Raw genomic sequence first — 18,668 nt, 5'->3', positions numbered from 1 at the left:
ATCAAAACAATTGCTTTTTTTTTAATTTAAACTTTCTTCTATAACTGTTTTCTTGTTACTTAAAAGCTAGTTTTTTTTGAAACTACTTCCAAAGCTTTTCAAGCTGTATATGTCCTTGGAATGAATTTATAAATTAGAATTGAACCCGGCCAGTGTGACTGAGTGGTTTAGCATTGACCAATGAACCAGGAAGTCACAGTTTGATTCCAGGTCAGGCCACATGCCTGGATTGTGGGCTTTATCCCCAGTACGGGGCGTGTAGGAGGCAGCCGATCAATGATTCTCTCTCATCATTGATGTTTCTATCTCTCTCCCTCTCCCTTCCTCTCTGAATCAGTAAGAATATATTTGAGAGAGAGAGATAGAGAGAGAGAGAGAGAGAGAGAGAGAGGGAGAGAGAGAGAGAGAGGAGTGTATATGTTTGTAAACAAAACATGTATTTGATGCTCTTAGAAAGTCTTATTTTCTTTCATTAAAACTTGTGCAGTATAGGGAACTCCATAGATTCTCTTAATTTGAAGAAAGTTAGAGGGAAAGGTACTAATTCAGAGTTCCTTGGGAAAATGTGTCACTTATATATTTTTTATGTTTATTTTTTTAAATCAAAAACTGAAATATTTTCTATTCAGAAAATATATTTGGATCTAAATATCTTCTATAATTTAAAACCTAAAATATCAATTTAAATATTTTAAAAATGGTTGTGATGTTTGTTTGTTTTTAAATAAGTTAGGTTACTGAAGTTCTACATGTTACTGGATCACCTGGGGTAATTTTCTGATTGGAAAATTAAGAATTATAGTCAGAGGGGAGGACATGAGAATTTTTAAAGAACATATTCAATTTACTTTAGAAGCCGAACCTCTCTTATCATGTGACTTGTTTTGTATGTCTGTTAAACTATATTATCACATAAGCATTGCTGCTATTGGAACAAACAGTGACAGTTGATTCGGGTCATTTGAATGTCCACTGTCTGTTTTAATTTGTATGTTCGTTTTGACTCTGTCATATGCTCAAACTTCAGTGGAAGTCATGAGAACCTATTATTTTTGCCTGCTCCCTCCTTTACGTTGGAAATACTCTTTTTTACTCAGAGGGACCTTAACTTTAACCGTTTGAGTCCCAAGCACTAGTGGCCCGGTGCACAAAATTCATGCACATTAAAAGGGAATTAGAGGAAATGTTTTAATATTGCTGTTTGCCCTTTCTCTATAATAGAAGTGTCAGAGATGAAAAAAAAAATTAGTAAAATGTATATGAAAATAATATATAAATTTATCGCCTGCGGGGATGCAGTGTCAAGTCCCACCAGCACCGCGAGACCCAGAGTCAAGTCCTGGGTGTGGATATCCGGCTCCCTCCTCTCTCCTGTCAGAGTCTGGGCTGGTGCCTGCAGGGATGCAGCGTCAAGTCCCGCCGGCATCACGAGACCCAGAGTCAAGTCCTCACCCACCCGCTTGCACCTCGCCACACACACAGCCCTGCCCACCCGCGTGCACCTTGAAATCCCACGAGACCCAGACCCGCCTGCGCCCGCGGGGATGCAGTGTCAAGCCCCTGCCAGCGCCCGTGGGGACGCAGCGTTAAGCCATCGCCGGCGCCACATGGGACTCCCCTGAATCCCAGAGTCCCACTCCATGGCCGGCGCCGTGGGACTCCCCCGATGCGCCTCCTGGTCAAGTCCCCGCCAGCGTCCGCGGGGACGCAGTGTCAAGTCCCTGCCCACCCGCGTGCGCCTCGCCGTGCACACAGCCCCACCCATCCGGGCATGTCTGACATGCACGCAGCCTCCTGGTGATCGGTCGTTACAGCGTGAGGGTGTCACAACCACAGGCTTTTTATGATATAGGATTGCTGGACAGTCAGAGTTGGCTATCCATCGGGCATTCAAGAGACTACAACTAGAGATTTCCAACTACATGTGCTGTCCATGACATTATTACTGTCTCTCTTATCGCAAATATACACAGAAGGAATTAGCTGTATCAGATCTAATGATAATTCCAAATGAATACTTGACTAGGCCGGGGAGAATGCATCACTGTAGAAACCACAGCCTCTGCTAACACCCCCAGATTGGCTGTTTGGCTCATCCCAGGGGAATACGGAGCCTATCATTTGTTAACCATCTCTGGGAAGAGCAACAACAAGCTGTCTTAGGGACAGCCTCGATCAATGGCAGTACCAGGGATGGTGCTAGCTTCAAAGGGTAGAGTTGCAGGAAGTTAGTCCTATTTCCCCTTAACATTTATAAACCTCTTGTTACACAGCATGCAAAAAGACTGAACCTGGCAATATCTTCCCTATATTAAGTTATAAATCAAGGTGAATTTAAGAGCTAATGAATTACCTTTGGAAAAAAAAAAAAAACTTGACTTGGCTGGTGTGGCTCAGTAGTTGAGCGTCGACCTATGAACCAGGAGTTCACTGTTCCATTCCCGGGCAGAGCCTGACCCGTGTTTCAGACTATATCCCCAGTTGGGAGCATGCAGGAGGCAGCCGATCAATGATTTCCCCTCATCATTGATGTTTCTATCACTCTTTCTCTTTCCCTAACTCTCTGTGAAATCAATAAAAACATATTAAGGAAAAAAACTTGACTTGGGGTAGTGAACACACAATATAATATACAGATGATGTATTATAGAATTGTATAACCTGAAACCTATATAATTTTATTAACCAGTGTCACCCCAATTAATTCAATTTAAAAATTACAGATACAAAACCAAATATTTCAAGATGGTTTCTTCCCCATCCTAAACTGCCTCATCTTAATTCTGTGGCAGAATAGACCCATTATACATAAATATTTAATCCTCCATATATTTTCAGTTTTGAGATATGATTAAAGAAATAACTTGATATTTTAGGAAGAACTAGGGAACAACAGTAATCCATTAATTAGTGGGAACTACATATACCCTGTTTTATCTCTCTTGGTGAGATACGTTTATATGGGAGAGGTGAACGAGAATGTACAAGTTAAGGGGGAAGATGCCAATCAACCCCTCGAAGAGAGTCCATGCCAGAATAATGTGAATGCCGGAAGACGGATTATTGCAACTTAGTGCTAGAGCTGACCGCATTCAAATCACTTACACAAACAAAAAAAATCAAGCCCTTAATATTAACTGGCCACCATACCCAGGAAAGGTAAAGTGTTTGCTGCAGGAGTGCCTGTTTTCCTCTTCCAGCCATCGTCACAGTGTAGCTAGCACCTTACCACGCGAGACATGGGAAGAGGAAGAAATATTAATGCCTATTAGAGTTATTTAGAGTAAATTTAAACAACAAATACCTAAGAAGTAAGATGCATCACCCAAACTCATGACCACTGTACATTACACCAGCAATAATTAGCTTCGCAATTGGTATCAACTCTCCTTTTACGACCAGATAACTGTAAATCCATCTGGTCATCTGCTACACTGTCTGAGTAGTCACTGTAATGCTTCCGAAAGAGAAACTCCCATAGCTGTACAGCATGGTATTTGGGGATTGTTTTTTCACTCTGAAATGCCTAAAAAGAGATTATTCTAATAATAATGGCTTCAATATTCGGAACTACAAACATTTCTTTCAGTCTGGGATTTTCCTAGTAATACTTCAGACTTCTCTGGTGCTTTATTTTCCAGTGCTTTTCACATATCTCATCCATCATGTGACCTCACAGCTGCTCTGGGGGGAAGCCAGGGCAGACGTCAGGACCCCACTTTACCAATGAACCTGAGATTCGGGGAAGTGACTCAAAGAAGGGTCACATGGCTATTAGGAATTAAAAGAGGGAGCAGAAACTATCCTAATCCAAGATTCTTCCTCCCACACTGAGGGACGGAATTGCTTCGATCAATTTGTGCATCAGCAATCCACATCCTTTTCAGCTTCTGGTGACTGAGTTAGTTAACAAGGCGCCTGGAAAGGAATGGCTCTACTTTTACTGCTTCGATATAAAAATCTCTTAGGCTGTGAAGTCAGAAAGATTCATTCCTCCAGTCCAGTCTCAACCTGAGCGTGGCCCTATAATGCCTTTAAGAAACTAGGGATAAAAGCGAGCATCCCAAGTGCACACTGAAGTGTAGGATGGAGGGGAACGGGGGGAGCCCCCCCACCTTGAGCGCACAGAAGGCACATCAGACAATGTCCTCGGCAGGGTGCTGGAACGGGGCGGTGCCCAGGGTGGAGAACTGGTGCCAGTTCCGCAGGAAGCCCCTGTTGTACTGGCCTGTGTCCACGATGAGCCCACAGAGGAGCCGGCGCCCCGTCTTCTGTCGGAGGGCCTGCTGCACTTCCCTCTCGGTCACGTTGTAGCTGATGTTTATCAGCTGTATCAGGAAGATGTAGCCCATGCCCGCGGTGATGATCGCAGAGTACCACACGCAGGTGAAGGTCAGCGCCGAGCTGGGAGGGGGAATGGGCAGGTCAGGGCTGCCAATCTTTCACGTTCAGAAAGCTGTCCCCATTCCAACATTTTATACATGTAATACTTATTACCGAGGACTTTGGCACCTTCCCCAATCATCCCACTGGACAATAGTCTTCTATCCTCAAAATACCAATAACCTGCTTAAATTATGACCATTAATAAACTTTTCTGTTTTAGTTTTTAATTATTAGTGCCTCTTTTTCCAGTATTTTTTACTTAGAATAGCAAAGACTGTTTTCTGCACTTTGTATCCCCCACACAACCAACACAGTGCCTGACATAACAGGATCCAAAATCTGTTTGTTGAATGAATAATTCCTAACTTGTTCTTAACTCAGGAGAAAACGAAGGCACCACAAGATGGCTATAAACACCCTCAAGGAAGCCGTGGGTGGGAAGTTAATTTCCATGCTTTTTCAGTCCGAGGCTGCTGAATACAAATACAGAGACAACGCCCAACGCCAGAAGCCCTCCACATGTACGATGTGTAGGAGCACCAGCATATTTCAAATTCTGCTTCCTACAGCCAAACACAGGACAAGACAGCTCCTTTCAGCTCCTACAAGACTGTAAGGAGAGGCTACTGATCAATGTCTGCCAACTGATGATTTTCATTCAAACATTTGCAAATGAGTTACATGGAAATAAATTCATTCAGAATCTAAGCCAAAAGGACCTGAGGGATGATTAAATCACCGCAAAGATGAGAAAAACCGAGGCTCAACTGGGAGATATGAATGGCCATCCAGAGCAGGGAGGACCAATGGCAGGGCTATTTTGTTAAGTGGCTCACAGAAAGTCTACAGAACTCACGCTTTGTAACAGACAGACTCTGCTTTAGGACATTTGTCACAACCCACTAAGAATAGTAGTTACTGAAGAATTTCACAACCTACAAACACTCAATGTGGGGGAAAAAAAGGAACTTATTACCCCTGAGGAGGAGGACCAATCTATTCTAATAAAGCCCATAAATGTCTAGGTCTGTAATGGCAATGGGGAGATCTGTCCACGGACTAATACAAACAAATACCTGCACAGGGACACTATGCGGATAAAGCAGGGATTGATTGTTCTGAAAACAAAGAACAGGCTAGAGGGGCGAGGGAGTGGCTTTCAGGGGAGGGAGTGGTTCGAGCCAACGCCGAAAAATCCCAGCTTCTTCCAAAGCATGGAAATCTTTACAATCTAGAAATGTGCCCAAACGAACGAAGCTGAAGGAAATTTTGACCTAGATACCACAGTAATCATGAGTGGTAATTCAAAAAAAAAAAAAAAAGTAGAACAGGAAAAAGCAATAGAGGTTAAATAGAAAAGGAAGGTCATAGAAATTGTAAACACTTCACAAAAGGGTCCGAAGCAGTAAATTAATATTGGGCCAAAAAGCTCCAGGAAATAGCAGTAAAGTGAGGCGTTCACTGATTATGACCAAATGGACCACATACACACCTTAGGACTGCTAGTTTGTCTGTTCAAGTTTTACCGTCACTTGGTTGTGCATATGAGTAGTCATCTGACTCTGGAAGTCCCTGATTAAGCTGGTTGGTCCTACTTCTGCAGTACTAGTTCCTCCCTTTTGAAGTGTCAATGATCCTTTTGACATCACCCTAGAAAACTACACCTACTCATCCACTGCACAATTTTGTTGGCAATTTCAGGGATACTCAAAAGCCCCATAACCTGTCCCTAACCTAGTAGCAAATCATAGCCCCTTACAGTGAATGGCATACCCCTTCCCTCCTCCTGGGCCTCCGTGCTGGGGTGTCCATAGCTTACCTGTAATCTGCATAAACTCCAGGACAATAGAAGAGAGCTGTGAAGACACTTCTATCTCTACAAATGGTGTCCAAGGTCAGCGTGATCCCATACACCGAGGTGAGCAAGAAGATCGAAAGGGCAAGTATAAATGCTTGATGATTGCATTCTCCGACACAGCCGTTTATCCTCAAAACAGCACAGGGGGGAAAACAAACATGTTTTTAAAAGTTCTCTATATAACTCAAATAATATACAAAAAAGTTTTAAAAACAGGAATAGTCTGAATTCCAGTCATCAAAAAGCTATCTTACTTTTCAATTTTAGAGAATTAAAAACTTGTGCACTGAGAGATGCAGTCTTACAATCTCTGCTCTTTACAAAGTGAAATCCTATCATTCATTTAAGTACAAGACTAAGTAAAACGCAGAACTTGGCTAATTAATCTTTCTAAATATTAGTAAGTGAAGTCTTTACCCAGCTATGAAGAGAGTGAATACTATAATTACCATGATACGAAAAGGATGATAGTAAACTTAAAAAAGCTAGATCAGAAGTGTTACACAGGCCCCAGCCGGGTAGCTCCGTAGGTTGGAGCATCATCCCTGATGTGCCAAGGTTGCGGGTTCAATCCCATCAGGGCACATACAAGAATCAATCAATGAATGCATAAATAAGTGGAACAACAAATCAATGTTTCTCTCTCTCCCTTCTCTCTCTAAAAAAAAAAAAAAAAATCAAGAAGTGTTACACAGCATCAGAAATTATATGTTAAAAATATATTAGTAAAAAGATCTGATTGGTGTGGAATGAAGAACTACTCGATGATATGCAGACTACTTGTCAGATAAAAGAGAGTCCGTGTCACAGCCATTTGTAGAACATGTAGGACAGAATGTACAAGGACACCAGGATGCCCCGGTAGGTAGAAATCTTCTTTTGGGCGAGACTGTCAGGCCTTCTGCAAACCAGAACTCGTAAATGGGCCAGAGAGAGAGAGAGAGAAATGACAAAGAGAAGTGGAAAATCTAAAATTGAAAGTACCTGTTTATACCTAAAGACAACGCCCCAGAAAAGAGCTGTCCCTATACCTGAGGTCCACCCAATGCCTTCTGGCCTTCCTGCACCTTACCCTCTGGGACATCCCCTTCTGAAGGTGTGCCAGGTAACCAGATTCCTAGTCCTAAAAAGCATAATTCATTGACCTCGAATGCCTTAAGAGCAATAAAGTTGCAAACATGCTACTTATGGCAATCACATCTGAATTACTTACACCCCCGTTAGTTTAAGATTTACTCAGTAGAGCTGCAACGCTAACTTTTAAGAGTTGCCCTTTGCATCTTATCTTATAGGCCTTATGTGTCCCCATTTGTCACTGGCCAGTGGGTAGGTACCCAAAAAGCCCATCTCTCCACCAATAACCAAATAGGGAGTTATCTGGCAAGACCTCACCTCAATAATGTAGATTATGTGCCCGCAACCCAGGTACATGCCCTTGACCGGAATCGAACCTGGGACCCTTCAGTCCGCAGGCCGACGCTCTATCCACTCTGTGTTCCAGAGAAAATAAGCCTACACTGATTTTGATAAATTCTTTAAAAAAAAATCATTCAACTGTAGATGCTTCTCTTTTAGAAGGAAGATAAATGAGGGGCAGTTCAAAAGAGAATGGAAAAAAAGGAAAAAGAAAAAACACCTTCAGGAAATGACTGTGAAAGAACTAAATTTGTGAAACTAGGAAAAACTGATGACTAAGTGGGAACATCCTAACAGCCCACAAATATCTACAAGATGTAAAGCTGGGAAGGAGAGAGATTTTAGGATGATACAAAGGACGATCAAACACTGCTAGAGTCTCACGTGAATTTACACTTGGCAAGCCTCCAATTTTTCCCCACATACCAGACACAATGGTGATCCATTCTCCTCACACAGGTGCCACATATCCGGCAATGCCATGCCCGGGCAGGTCGCACGAGCTGGCACTGGGCACACCAATCTTCCTTCGCCTTCGTGGGGCTTCCAGCCAACGACCTGGAAGAGCCCTTCTGATCATCCCTCGGGGTGCGGTTGTTGAGGATGCCCGACACATCCGCGCCAGGGAACCCTTTGGTCTTCTGCCCTTTTCTGTTCAGGCACTCAGTTCGGTTGCTGCCCAGAGATGTGTCCTCGCTGGCTGGATTTCTGAGGTAGCCTGGGTTCTTCTTGGCTCTGTACAAGGCTAAGAGGATCAGAAATAGCCCGCAGGTAAGAAGAGCCAGCTGGGTGGGCCCCACACGCCCTTTGGGGACCACTTCCTGGAGGAACACATAGTACATGTAGCCCAGAGAGAAGAGCCCGAGGCTCAGGAAGAACAGAGTGCGCTCTTTCCTTCGGTGAGTGAGGTAGTAGTACCACAGGGCCAGCACAGGCAGGGAGGTCAGGACCACCACCCCCAGGAGGAAATGCCAGGAGGCCACTCGGAGGAAGATGGGCAGGAGGATGAGAGGGGGGATGATGCTAATGTTCACTTTTTTGGCTCCTCGAAGCCAAGGAATTCGGAGGCGATCAGAGATTGTTTCCATGATTCTTTCACAAGTCTCTGGCTGCACAGATTTACACGTAATCCATCTATTCAGAAAGAGCACAAAGAAAAGGCACTTCATGTGGGTTTGTGGAATTAAAAACCAATGAACACTGTAGGTCAAGCAGCTGGATAAATGACAAAGGAGGCCAAAGGCCAAGTATTCTACTGCCTGACTACTGCAAATGCTATTTTCAAAATCGTGTGTCATTTTTTAATATAAACCAGAATATAATGTTTAGATACTTAACAGTTAAAACGACTTCTCCCTGAAACAAATACATATAAATATGCACATTCCATACACATACTGTCTAGACTTGGGTGGGTGTAGAGACATAAAAGTCTCAAACAAATTCACAAGGCAGTTGTAAAGACAAGACAACATGGGAACTCAAGAATTATTAGGTAAGTGACAAAGCAGCAAAATCACCCAGTGAACTATGATGGCCAAACATCAAAAGGAGTGCTCAAAGGAGAGTGAACAATCTGAGTGGAGTCCTTAGAGGGGTCTTTGTGGAAAAGGTGGGATCTGCACTCGACCTTGACGGCTGGCTAGCATTTGTACATGCGAGGAGGAAGGGTGAGAGGCTTTCCAGTGTAAGGCACACAATCCGTCCTGGGCCCCTGGAGTGAACCCGTTCATCAGGGGGAGGGGTCTGCATGGTGGAGAATGGAGATCAAACTAGTGTGAGTCAAATGACCCAAGCTTGGAGGACACATGGTATATTGTTGACTTTTTTTGCATACTTAAGCTAGTAAGGCAAGGAACAGTTTAAGGAACGATCACACTGATTTTAGACAATAAAAAAAAAGTAGGGCTAGAACTTGGAAGCAGGATAACTATATGGGAGGGAGTCATACAGAGCAGTGGGAGCCTATCTCCAGGGCAGTATATGGAGAGAGCAGAGAATTCAGGCACAGCCCAGTTCTCAAAGCTGGGAGGGAGGAGAGTTAGAAGGTTAATAGAAGAGCTGCGATCTTCAATGATGGAGATTATGGAAGCAGCACTTCTCCATTCATTAGCACAAAGTGCTCCATTTTCTCATGGGTTTCTAGACTAAGTCTAAAGAAACTATACTTAAAGACTGTAAAAAAGGTTTTAGACACTGTCTAGTAAGAAGTATAGGTATTCAGGTGTCAAGGTTGGTACTAGACCACAGTGGTCCCAAAGGATGCCTTTCATACTAAATTAATGCACAAAGTTTTAAATAGGCAATCTGCCATTGCAATGACTTTTTATGCAGAAGGAGTTATTATTAATAGGAAAAGCAAGTTTCCAACATTCTCATTCTTCCCACATTATGCTTTCCATATGGCAACAATGTTTAAATATATTACTTAGAAAAAGGAAAAAAAGCCAAGTTATTAATGTTTGATACAAAATTCTTTCAGTGATGTTAAAAAATTATTGTTCTGGGTAGTAATTTTCATCACTTGGATTAATGGTGAAAATAAGCCAAATACAATAGCATCAAACAAAACAGTGCTGCCACTCATGTTGAAAATAGCCAGTGCAGGAGAGGGAGGCATTTCCTAACTGGATCTCCTCCCCAATAACAAGGGGTGAGACCAGTTGCAACTGCAGGAAAATGATCTGTCCACCCTCAAGGCCCTTTGCGCCAGGTCCCACCTAGTCAGTCTCCAATCACTGAGATCCCTGAGAACATAGGAACTTTCTGGCATAGTGCTCCTTCTAAAATTACAGATTCTGCTGGGTTGCATTTTATGTTTTTTACACATTTAATTTGCCTTCTATCCCTTTACCTGCCTGTTCTCTCCATCTTCTCCCTTTCAATGAAAAATAAGGTCCTAGTAAACGGAGCTGAACAGACAGTTGTGCAGGACCGAGTAATTCATCTTTATGAAATCCTTACCCTTGACGTAGAAGACTACTCTCAATGCTAGATCCTTGGAAATAGAATCAGAGCCAAGCCCAGGGTTCTGGGTGGCTGAGCTGAAAGTATACATTGCAGTTCTCCAAAGGGTCAATGGGGTCGGCATGGAGAAACAGTCTGCCCTTACCTCTCACACCCTTCATCCAGATCTTGGCAATCACACAAAAAGGCGGCCACGTGGTTCTTTTCCCCATTTCGATCTATGTACTCGCAGCAGCACAGGGGCTCCAATTCAGGTTCTTCCGCTTTGTTTTTCTTCACGGACTTCAAACTGCCCTTCTGTGTCATGACTGCCACCTGTCACCATGAGCCCTCAGCAGGTGAAGGAGGAAAGCACACAACTCACATCTTCTAAACACATTCACGCCGCTCTCTGATCAAACGCCAACGCCTGAGAAATCAAAAATGAGAAGGGGGGGGGGTCCCATTTTCACCAGGCTTTTCTGACCCGGGTTGGCCAGACAGAAAGCACTAAGGCTCTAAGAGTCTAGGCGTGGAGCCGCCTTCACCGCCCCATCCCATCCAGGGCAGGCTACTGGGGTCCAGCCGTTCCCATGGCGACAGTCGACCACGCCGCCCCGGGACAGCCGGGACGCGGGTGGCTGGGCGCCCCTGCCGGTGTGGGCTGAGGAGGGCTGCGCGGTCCCCGCCCGAACCTGGGCGCCGAGGGAAACTCACCCTCGGGGCTGCGGGCAGGGACGCGGGGTGCATCCGCTGGGCCGGCGAACGCGCCCGGCTGCAGGGGCCGACGACCCGGCTCCGGGAAAGCCCACCAGCAGCTCGGGTGGCGCTCGGGTCGCCGTCCAGTCCCGCTCCTCCAGCCCCGCGCAGGGCTCGCCCCTTCCGCCCCCACCACGCGAGGACGTGGGCGGGCCCGAGCGCCGCCGCCAGGAGAATGACCTGGAAGGAAGTTACTTGCGCTCGGCGAGTGCGGCTGCAGCCCTGAAGCCGAGCGGAGAGGAAGCGACGGTGGGTCTTCAAGGGGGCGGGAGGGTGCCCGTCTCCGCCCCGCAGGGTCTCTGAGTGATCGCTGTATCCCCGGCTCCGTTCCGCTCGCGGCCGCCCCACTGTGACACAAGCGCGCGCCCGGAGGTGGGCCCACGCCCAAGACGACTCGGCGGCCCGCCGCCCACGGCGGCCGAGCTGGCGCGGCAAGTCCGCGCGCGCTTCCTGGTGTCCCGCGCCCGGCGCCGGGGATCCCCGCCCGCCGGTGCACCGCCCACCGCCCCGCGGAGCCGGCCGCGAGGCCCCGCCCTCAGCCCGGAGGACGGGAGAGAGAACCTGAGCACCGGCTCCCGGGAGCGGTCCCGCACGGCGGGGAGCCGATGGCCCGCACCTCCGCCCCGCCCAGGGCCCGCGGAGACCCGGCCCGACCCCACCGTTGCACTGCGGGCGGCGCGTGGGCGGGGCAGCTCCAAAAGACCCGCCGGGGAGGGGCGAGACGGAAATGGGGGAAACCCGAGAACCCCAAGGATTTCCAAGTACGTGAAACCCGTGGGTCCGCCGGCTCCTGCAGCGCCCGCAACAGGCGTCGGGGGCGCTCTCACCGCCTGCCCTAAGGTGACCGAGGTACCGCTCCGAATCCGCTAGCCTTCCCCTAAAGGCCCATAACTGCCCCGATCTGGTGACCACCTAACTTCTGTATTTTATTTTAATTTTTTTCTAGTGAGCAGTCTTCATTAGACCCGCAGGCCTATCTAGTGTTTTTGTTCCAACAGTATGCATATTTGAAATGAAATTGATGTAAGGAGTCCTCCTCTTTGGTTTTTACACATTTTTTAAAGAGTGTAGGCCCATGCACATGTTTTCACAACAGCAAACCATACTTTTTGAGTTTTGTTTTGTGTGGGGGTTTTTTTCAAACAGAAAAGGAAGAAAAATGATAACTCAGATTCTGGGTTTTATTGATATTCATTTTATATAACACTCAAATACAATTGATTGAATTTTGCATACATACGTGCTTAGTCGTAATTTATAAAGCAACTTTGGTCATTTTCTTTGAGGTATGTATTGAAGTACAAGTTTTACAGAAACATCTCAAAAATATTCAGCTTGTCACTGATCATTTTTGTGAATTTAAGAGAACAAGGTTTCAAGTTTATAATCCAGTCACTCTTGCTCAGAGCCAGACCCTTCATATATCCTTATTTTTTTAAAAAACAAAAACAAACCCAGGTAGGTACACTGGTTCCCTAAAGTAGCTGAGTTGGGATTCACTCAAGGAAACCCATTTTCCCTCTAATGGAGTCAATACTTTGATTCTCTACAGGCATCTCAAAGACAACTTTAGCAATCCCATGTGGTAACTCTGGGAGGAAAAAGGAAATTTAAAGGTAATAGTTGTTGAAACAGTACAAATATATACACATTATTCTGCACTGTCTTGCTCTTGTTCCAGAGACATCACTTGTATTGAGACATATATGCCTAAAACCTTTTTATGAAAGAGCCAAAGCTTGTGTCTGACTTACAACTTCAGTCAGTATACTTGTATTGGGAAATAATGTACCCAGAGTTTTATTAAAAAGCTAAAGTTTGTGTCTTACAACTGACTAAAACAAGCCACACACATGAAGGAATAAATGAAGCTATCGATGGCTACTAAAAACGAATCCACAAATTAGACTGCTAAGCCGAAGCCACGCTTAGTTCAAGTATTTATTAGATTACTAAATGCCCAGATTTTAACCTAATCTGGTTTTTAAAACTCAGAGCATGATTCTTCATTTTGAGTGTTGGTATCCTACATATTTCCTTTTCTGAAATTGAGTCTTCGATTCATTTGATGCGTGAAGAGGCAAGATAATCTCACCTCTGATAGCTACTTGAAGAAAACTTTCTTTCATGAAGATGACTAAAGAACTTTTCAGATAATTATCATCAATGTGCAAATCAAAAAGTCTATTGAATTTTTGTGCTAAATAAATGAAGACATTGTAATATTTACAGTATGCAAATCTAGAAATGTATATGCCTGAAAACTGATCCTTCAAAATTCGTAATGGCTTAGAGGTTTCTTCTTATATTGATTGTCTTTAGCCTGTTGAATGTATATCAACTGTGAAAGCAGCCAATTGGACACATACTGATTCTGTGCTAACAAATAAAGCATCAAACTTCAAACCTCCCTGTAAAAATGAGGCCAAAGCGTCCCATTTTCTTTTTGCATCACAGAAATTCAATTCCACAATGTAGTTCATGCTTCACTGGAGAAATTCACAGCTTAGAATAATGTATAAGAAGCAAACGGATGGATTCTTAAGGCCATCGGAGACTAATTATGAAATAAATGTTATTTAAAAGAATGTTCATATTAGAAGTACCAATAGTGAAAAAAATATGGAAATGTTCGTATGACAATGAAAATCCTTCATCCTCTGGTTTTCTCCTAGATGTTTTCTTTTACTTCCAAGTATCGGTCCAATTTCAGTCCTTAAGATCACTAGCTCTCCACAGCCATGCCGGTCTTGTTTTTATTTAGTAGATCAAAGGTTCTCTGCAGCATAATGAGTGAGCTCTTCAACTGCAAACAAAATAATTTTCAAAATAGATTATTTACATTTTTCTGTTCTTTTTTATGCCAAAGTTCACATTTGCATTTGACATAATTTTGTTTATACTGATGTCCAAATAAAAGACTGAATATGAAATACCTGATTCCTTAGGGTATCTATGTCAGTATGATTGCTACAGAGTTCTTCCCATTTGCTCTAGGATCGCACTTCTTCCTACATACTGTGTATTCTATCTCCCATTAGGTCCACAATCAAATTATCCAAAGAGACAGGCTGGCTTGTTTCCTTAAATGGCTTCTGAAGTTGCAGTGGTCTCACTATCTCCTAAACAACTCAGGTTTCACTTCCAGGCCTGTGCTTGCTATTGTTTTCATCCATCCAAAACGGACCCATCCCCACTGTCTCCATGTAGTTTTCCCTAATCATCCTGCCTCTAAACTCCCAATGCATTACTACTTACTTTGACATTTAATTTTGTACTTTGTTATAGTCTTTAACAATTCACACGGACCTTTGATTTCTCGAATAAAATTGTAGGCAACTTGAAAGCAAGAATTAAGTTTTATTTTTTTGTATATTCACTCATTCAAATATTTATTATCTATTACATGTACTGTGCTAAGCACTGGGTATCAATGGTGAACCAAAGAGCCACTCTCACCACTGTCTCTGCCTTTGTGCAGCTTATGGATTAGTAAGCAATACAGAACTAAAACACATAATTACATACACACAAAATATACTTACAGATTGTATTAAGTTTTTTACTTAAGCAACTGGAGGATGGTACTATCATTTTCTAAAACTAGGTCAATTAGAGGAGAAGTGGGTTTGGCTCAGGATGAAAACGGAATTCTGTTTTGGACATGATCAGTTTGGGATGCCTGTTATCACCCAGGTGAAGATGCCAAGTCAGCAAATGACGGTCTGAGCCTGGAGCTCAGAGGAGAGATCAGGGTAAGAGATGGATTTGGGAGTCACTGGCACATGTGGTATTCCAAGCCAGGGAAGCGGATGTGACCGCCTAAAGGGGAAGCAGAGGAGAAGGGAAGAGAATCTAACACAGCGTGGAGCACTAGGCCAGAAAGAGGTCAGGTACAGGAGGAGGTTTTACAGCAAAAAGGAGTTTCCCGTTATGCTAAATGAAAGAAGCCAGTCACAAAAGATTCCATTTATAGGTTCTTTTTGGGGTGATGCAAATGCTCTGGAATTAGTGGTGATGGTTGCATAACCTTGTGAATATATTAAAAAGCCTTTGAAAGGGTGAATTTTATAACATGAATTATTTCACAATAAAGCTGGAGGTTTTTAGATACATTTCAAGAAAAGAGTGGTCAACTCTCAAAATGTTGACACTGTAAATGGAAACTAAAAGAAAGGTGCATTTATGCTAAAAGCTAGAGGTCACTAGGGATCTCAGCTCAAGTAATATCGATGGAAGGCAGGGGAGAGGAAAACAAGGCAGGAGTGAGCTGAACAGCAAGGAAGTGGATTAAATACATGCATCCAGTTTTGCTTCCTTCTGAAACCCCACTAGGGGATTTTTTTAAATCCTCCCCCGAGAATATGTTTTCTTTTTAATTATTGATTTTAGAGAGAGGAAAGGAGAGAGAGAAAGAGAGACAGACAGATATTGATGTGAGAAACATCAAGTGGTTGCTCTCGTATGTGCCCCAACTGGGGATTGAACTTGCAACCTTTTAGTGTACCAGACGATGCTCCAACCAACTGAACTACAAGGGCCAGGGCAGGATTTATTGTTGTTGTTTTTAAAAGACATAAACCACAAGGGCTGGGAGAACAGAAAGAGTGACAACAGCAACACAACTTGGGAACCTGGAAAACAGATGGATGACTTCACAGTCCTGAAAAGGCTGAATCCTAAGCTAATACTAGAGAAAGCTGAGACCAACCAAATTTACCCCGAAGAATCTTCAAAAGCCTCAGGAATTAATGGCCAGGAATCTCTGGAAGTGGGAATTAAGAGGAAGGGGCTAAAATAAGGATTGGATGAACCTTTGGGCATCTGACCTCTCTTACTACCTGGGCAGAAGTCTAAAATTGTATTTTCTGGACAGGATAAAACAGGTTCTCTGGCTGTCTGGCTCAGGGGACACCAAGACTTCGTTAAGGATAGTATTACCATACCAAAAGCAGGGGGATTACAGGAAAAAGTGTATACTGAATATTGAAACCATCTCCTCTGTCCTGACCTCCCCATTCCTCTCACTCATTTCAGTTCCTAAATGCTGGCAGCCAGCCCTCAAATCCTTCAGAGAGACTAGAAGAGTATTCTCTGTGGAAACTGACCAGTCCAAGAGGAAACACCTAAAAATACTGAGATCAGGATTTCTCAACCAGCAGCCCAGCCAAATCTACAGAAAAGTTCAGGGTAGACCAATACGACCCACATGTTAAGAGCTTCTGATCCACACAAGCAGACAACCAAGGACTATAGACATCTAAAGAAATTCTCTAACACTAAGGATGGAAGTCAAAACAGAAGGGAAAGGATTATGATGGAAAGTGAGTATGCAAGAAGAATAAAAAATTGTTTATTAGTAATATGGTCAGAGAGATAAATTTATAGCTATTAAAAAAGATCACAATGCCATAAAAAATTTCAGAGGAACAATAGCTCTTTGAAGTTAAAAACTTGTTAGCAAAAACTGAAAAACTCAATAGAAGAATTTGAAGATTGAGTAAATCACTGAGGAAGCAGAATTTTAAAAAAAGCAAAGAGATGGAAGCTGGAAAGAAAAGGTTACAAAGATTAGACAACCTGTCCAATTAATTGAAAGCCAACATCTGAGTTTTAGGAGCTACAGAAAGTGGAAGGAAGAAAACCATCAACTATCTAACTTAATACTTCCTAGAACTAAACGGCAGGATGAGAACATCCTCCAAAATTCTCAATAGTATCACTGGAAGCCAAAAGACAGTGGAGCAATGACTGAACCTTCTGAGAAAACATTATTTCCAAGTTAGAATTCTATCCCCAGCCAAAAAACTATAATCAAAGGACAGAATAAAAATTTTTTCAGACAGGTGAAATCTTAAAATATTTACCTCCATACTTTTTCTTAGGCAGCCTCTAAAGGATATGCTCCATTAAAAAAAGGACATAAATCAAGAAAGCAGAAAACATGGGCTACAGGAAATAGAGATGGGCAACAGGAATCCCCTGGATGATAGCTGTGCACCCACGCAGAGGGCCACCGGACCTGACTGGAGCCAGTCAGAGGCTCCACTGATGGAATGCCTGAGGTGAAGGAAGATTATAACAGATTTATACGACAGGGGATGAAATATTCATAAATAATATTGATAAACTAATCAATCATAATGAAATTCAGGGATAAGAAAAAGCACAGAAAATAAAAAGTAGTTATGGTTTATTCTATGATGTAGCTCAGAATAGCAAAATTGGTCAAATCAAAGAAAACAGTAAATAAATATTGATCTAACCAAAATTATAACTTCATTTGGGAGAATGGGGTAATTAGAAATGGGGGCAAGATGAGGTGAAAGGAAAGAAAACAAAATCCCTGTTTTCTTTTTGACTTTCCTGATAGGAAGTCAAAGGGAAATGTCTAAAACTGAAAAATCAAGACATATCAATACATGTTGTTTATAAATGTGGAGGTACACATCAACAGTATAAACTAAAAGTTAAAGACTGTTGTCTTTAGGAAAGAAATAGGGATGAGGGTGCTGGGATTGCTATTTTCTCAACAAACCTTGTAGAACAAGTTAACTCTTTAAAATATGTGAAAGAGTTATTTTGGAGAAAATAAAAACTTAAAAAAGTGAATGAGTTATGAAGCATAAAGTAGTGACAGCCAGAGTAGACAACTAAACGAGTTTGGCTGTGAAAGGGAGTAGAGAGATGAGGAGTAGATAGGGAAGGATGTGCATGGTGTAGGTTTTTTAATGTAGGAGATAAGAGAGCATAGTCATGTGCTGATGGTACCTGCTAACATGTGCTGGGACTTGCCTCCCATAGGCTGAGGAATGAATGTAATAGGAGTAGAGAAGATAGGGGTGCAGCTATAGCAGGGTCTCTAGACTTGGTTACAGAAGGACAGGTAAAGTCTCTTTTTCCCTTAACGCGTAGTCATCAGTTGAGAGCGAGGGGGATATGGGAGGAGATGAGGAGGAGAAAAGTGAGAATATGATCTCCCTGCTGAGAGTGGAAGGAGAAAGTTGCTAAGGAGCTGTAGATACTGTGCATCTGAAGAGTACTTCATTGAAGTTGTAACCTTCAGTGCCCTGAGTGATATCCTAAGAAATGCTCAATAGTTGAATTTCCTAAAAAACAAACTTACACATAGAACAAAAAGATGAAAGGTAATAAAATGTTAAAAGTAATTATGTCTGAATGCTAGAACTTCGGTTTTCTTCTATTCTCTATTTTTCAATTTTGAGAAGTAAGCATATATATTATAATGGAAATATTATCTTTATTTTTCAAAGGATCTAATTTTGTCATGGACTAAGTGGCA

The 18,668-nt window shown here is 43.1% G+C and overlaps 2 protein-coding genes across 3 annotated transcripts in view; both read right to left on the bottom strand.

The window, feature by feature from the left end:
• Positions 1–2,657: 2,657 nt before the first annotated feature.
• ZDHHC23 (zinc finger DHHC-type containing 23) lies at positions 2,658–11,035 on the bottom strand. 2 transcript variants are annotated; one of them, XM_023748787.1, is made up of 5 exons: positions 10,773–11,035; positions 8,087–8,794; positions 6,206–6,373; positions 4,116–4,404; positions 2,658–3,224 (listed from the first exon to the last, which is right to left on the bottom strand). In XM_023748787.1, the coding sequence occupies exons 1-4, from the start codon at positions 10,931–10,933 to the stop codon at positions 4,137–4,139; spliced, it is 1,305 nt and encodes a 434-aa protein (XP_023604555.1). In that variant the 5' UTR covers positions 10,934–11,035; the 3' UTR covers positions 2,658–3,224; positions 4,116–4,136. The 2 variants fall into 2 exon arrangements, with proteins under 2 accessions (XP_023604555.1, XP_023604554.1); XM_023748786.1 differs by lacking the exon at positions 2,658–3,224 and having other exon boundaries at positions 3,973–4,404.
• A 1,497-nt stretch (positions 11,036–12,532) lies between these two features.
• Positions 12,533–18,668, bottom strand: part of LOC102426489 (GRAM domain-containing protein 1C-like) — a 15,910-nt gene continuing 9,774 nt past the window's right edge. The window contains exon 8 of the mRNA XM_006108139.3: positions 12,533–14,171. Within this exon, the coding sequence (XP_006108201.1) occupies positions 14,091–14,171 (81 nt within the window). The 3' untranslated portion in view covers positions 12,533–14,090. The remainder of the gene's footprint in view (positions 14,172–18,668) is intronic.

Source organism: Myotis lucifugus, unplaced genomic scaffold (assembly GCF_000147115.1).
Source record: "Myotis lucifugus unplaced genomic scaffold, Myoluc2.0 scaffold_1803, whole genome shotgun sequence".
In the NCBI taxonomy this organism is placed as follows: domain Eukaryota; kingdom Metazoa; phylum Chordata; class Mammalia; order Chiroptera; family Vespertilionidae; genus Myotis; species Myotis lucifugus.
Note: the sequence above shows the minus strand (reverse complement) of the source record. Positions and strands in the feature narration are given on the sequence as shown.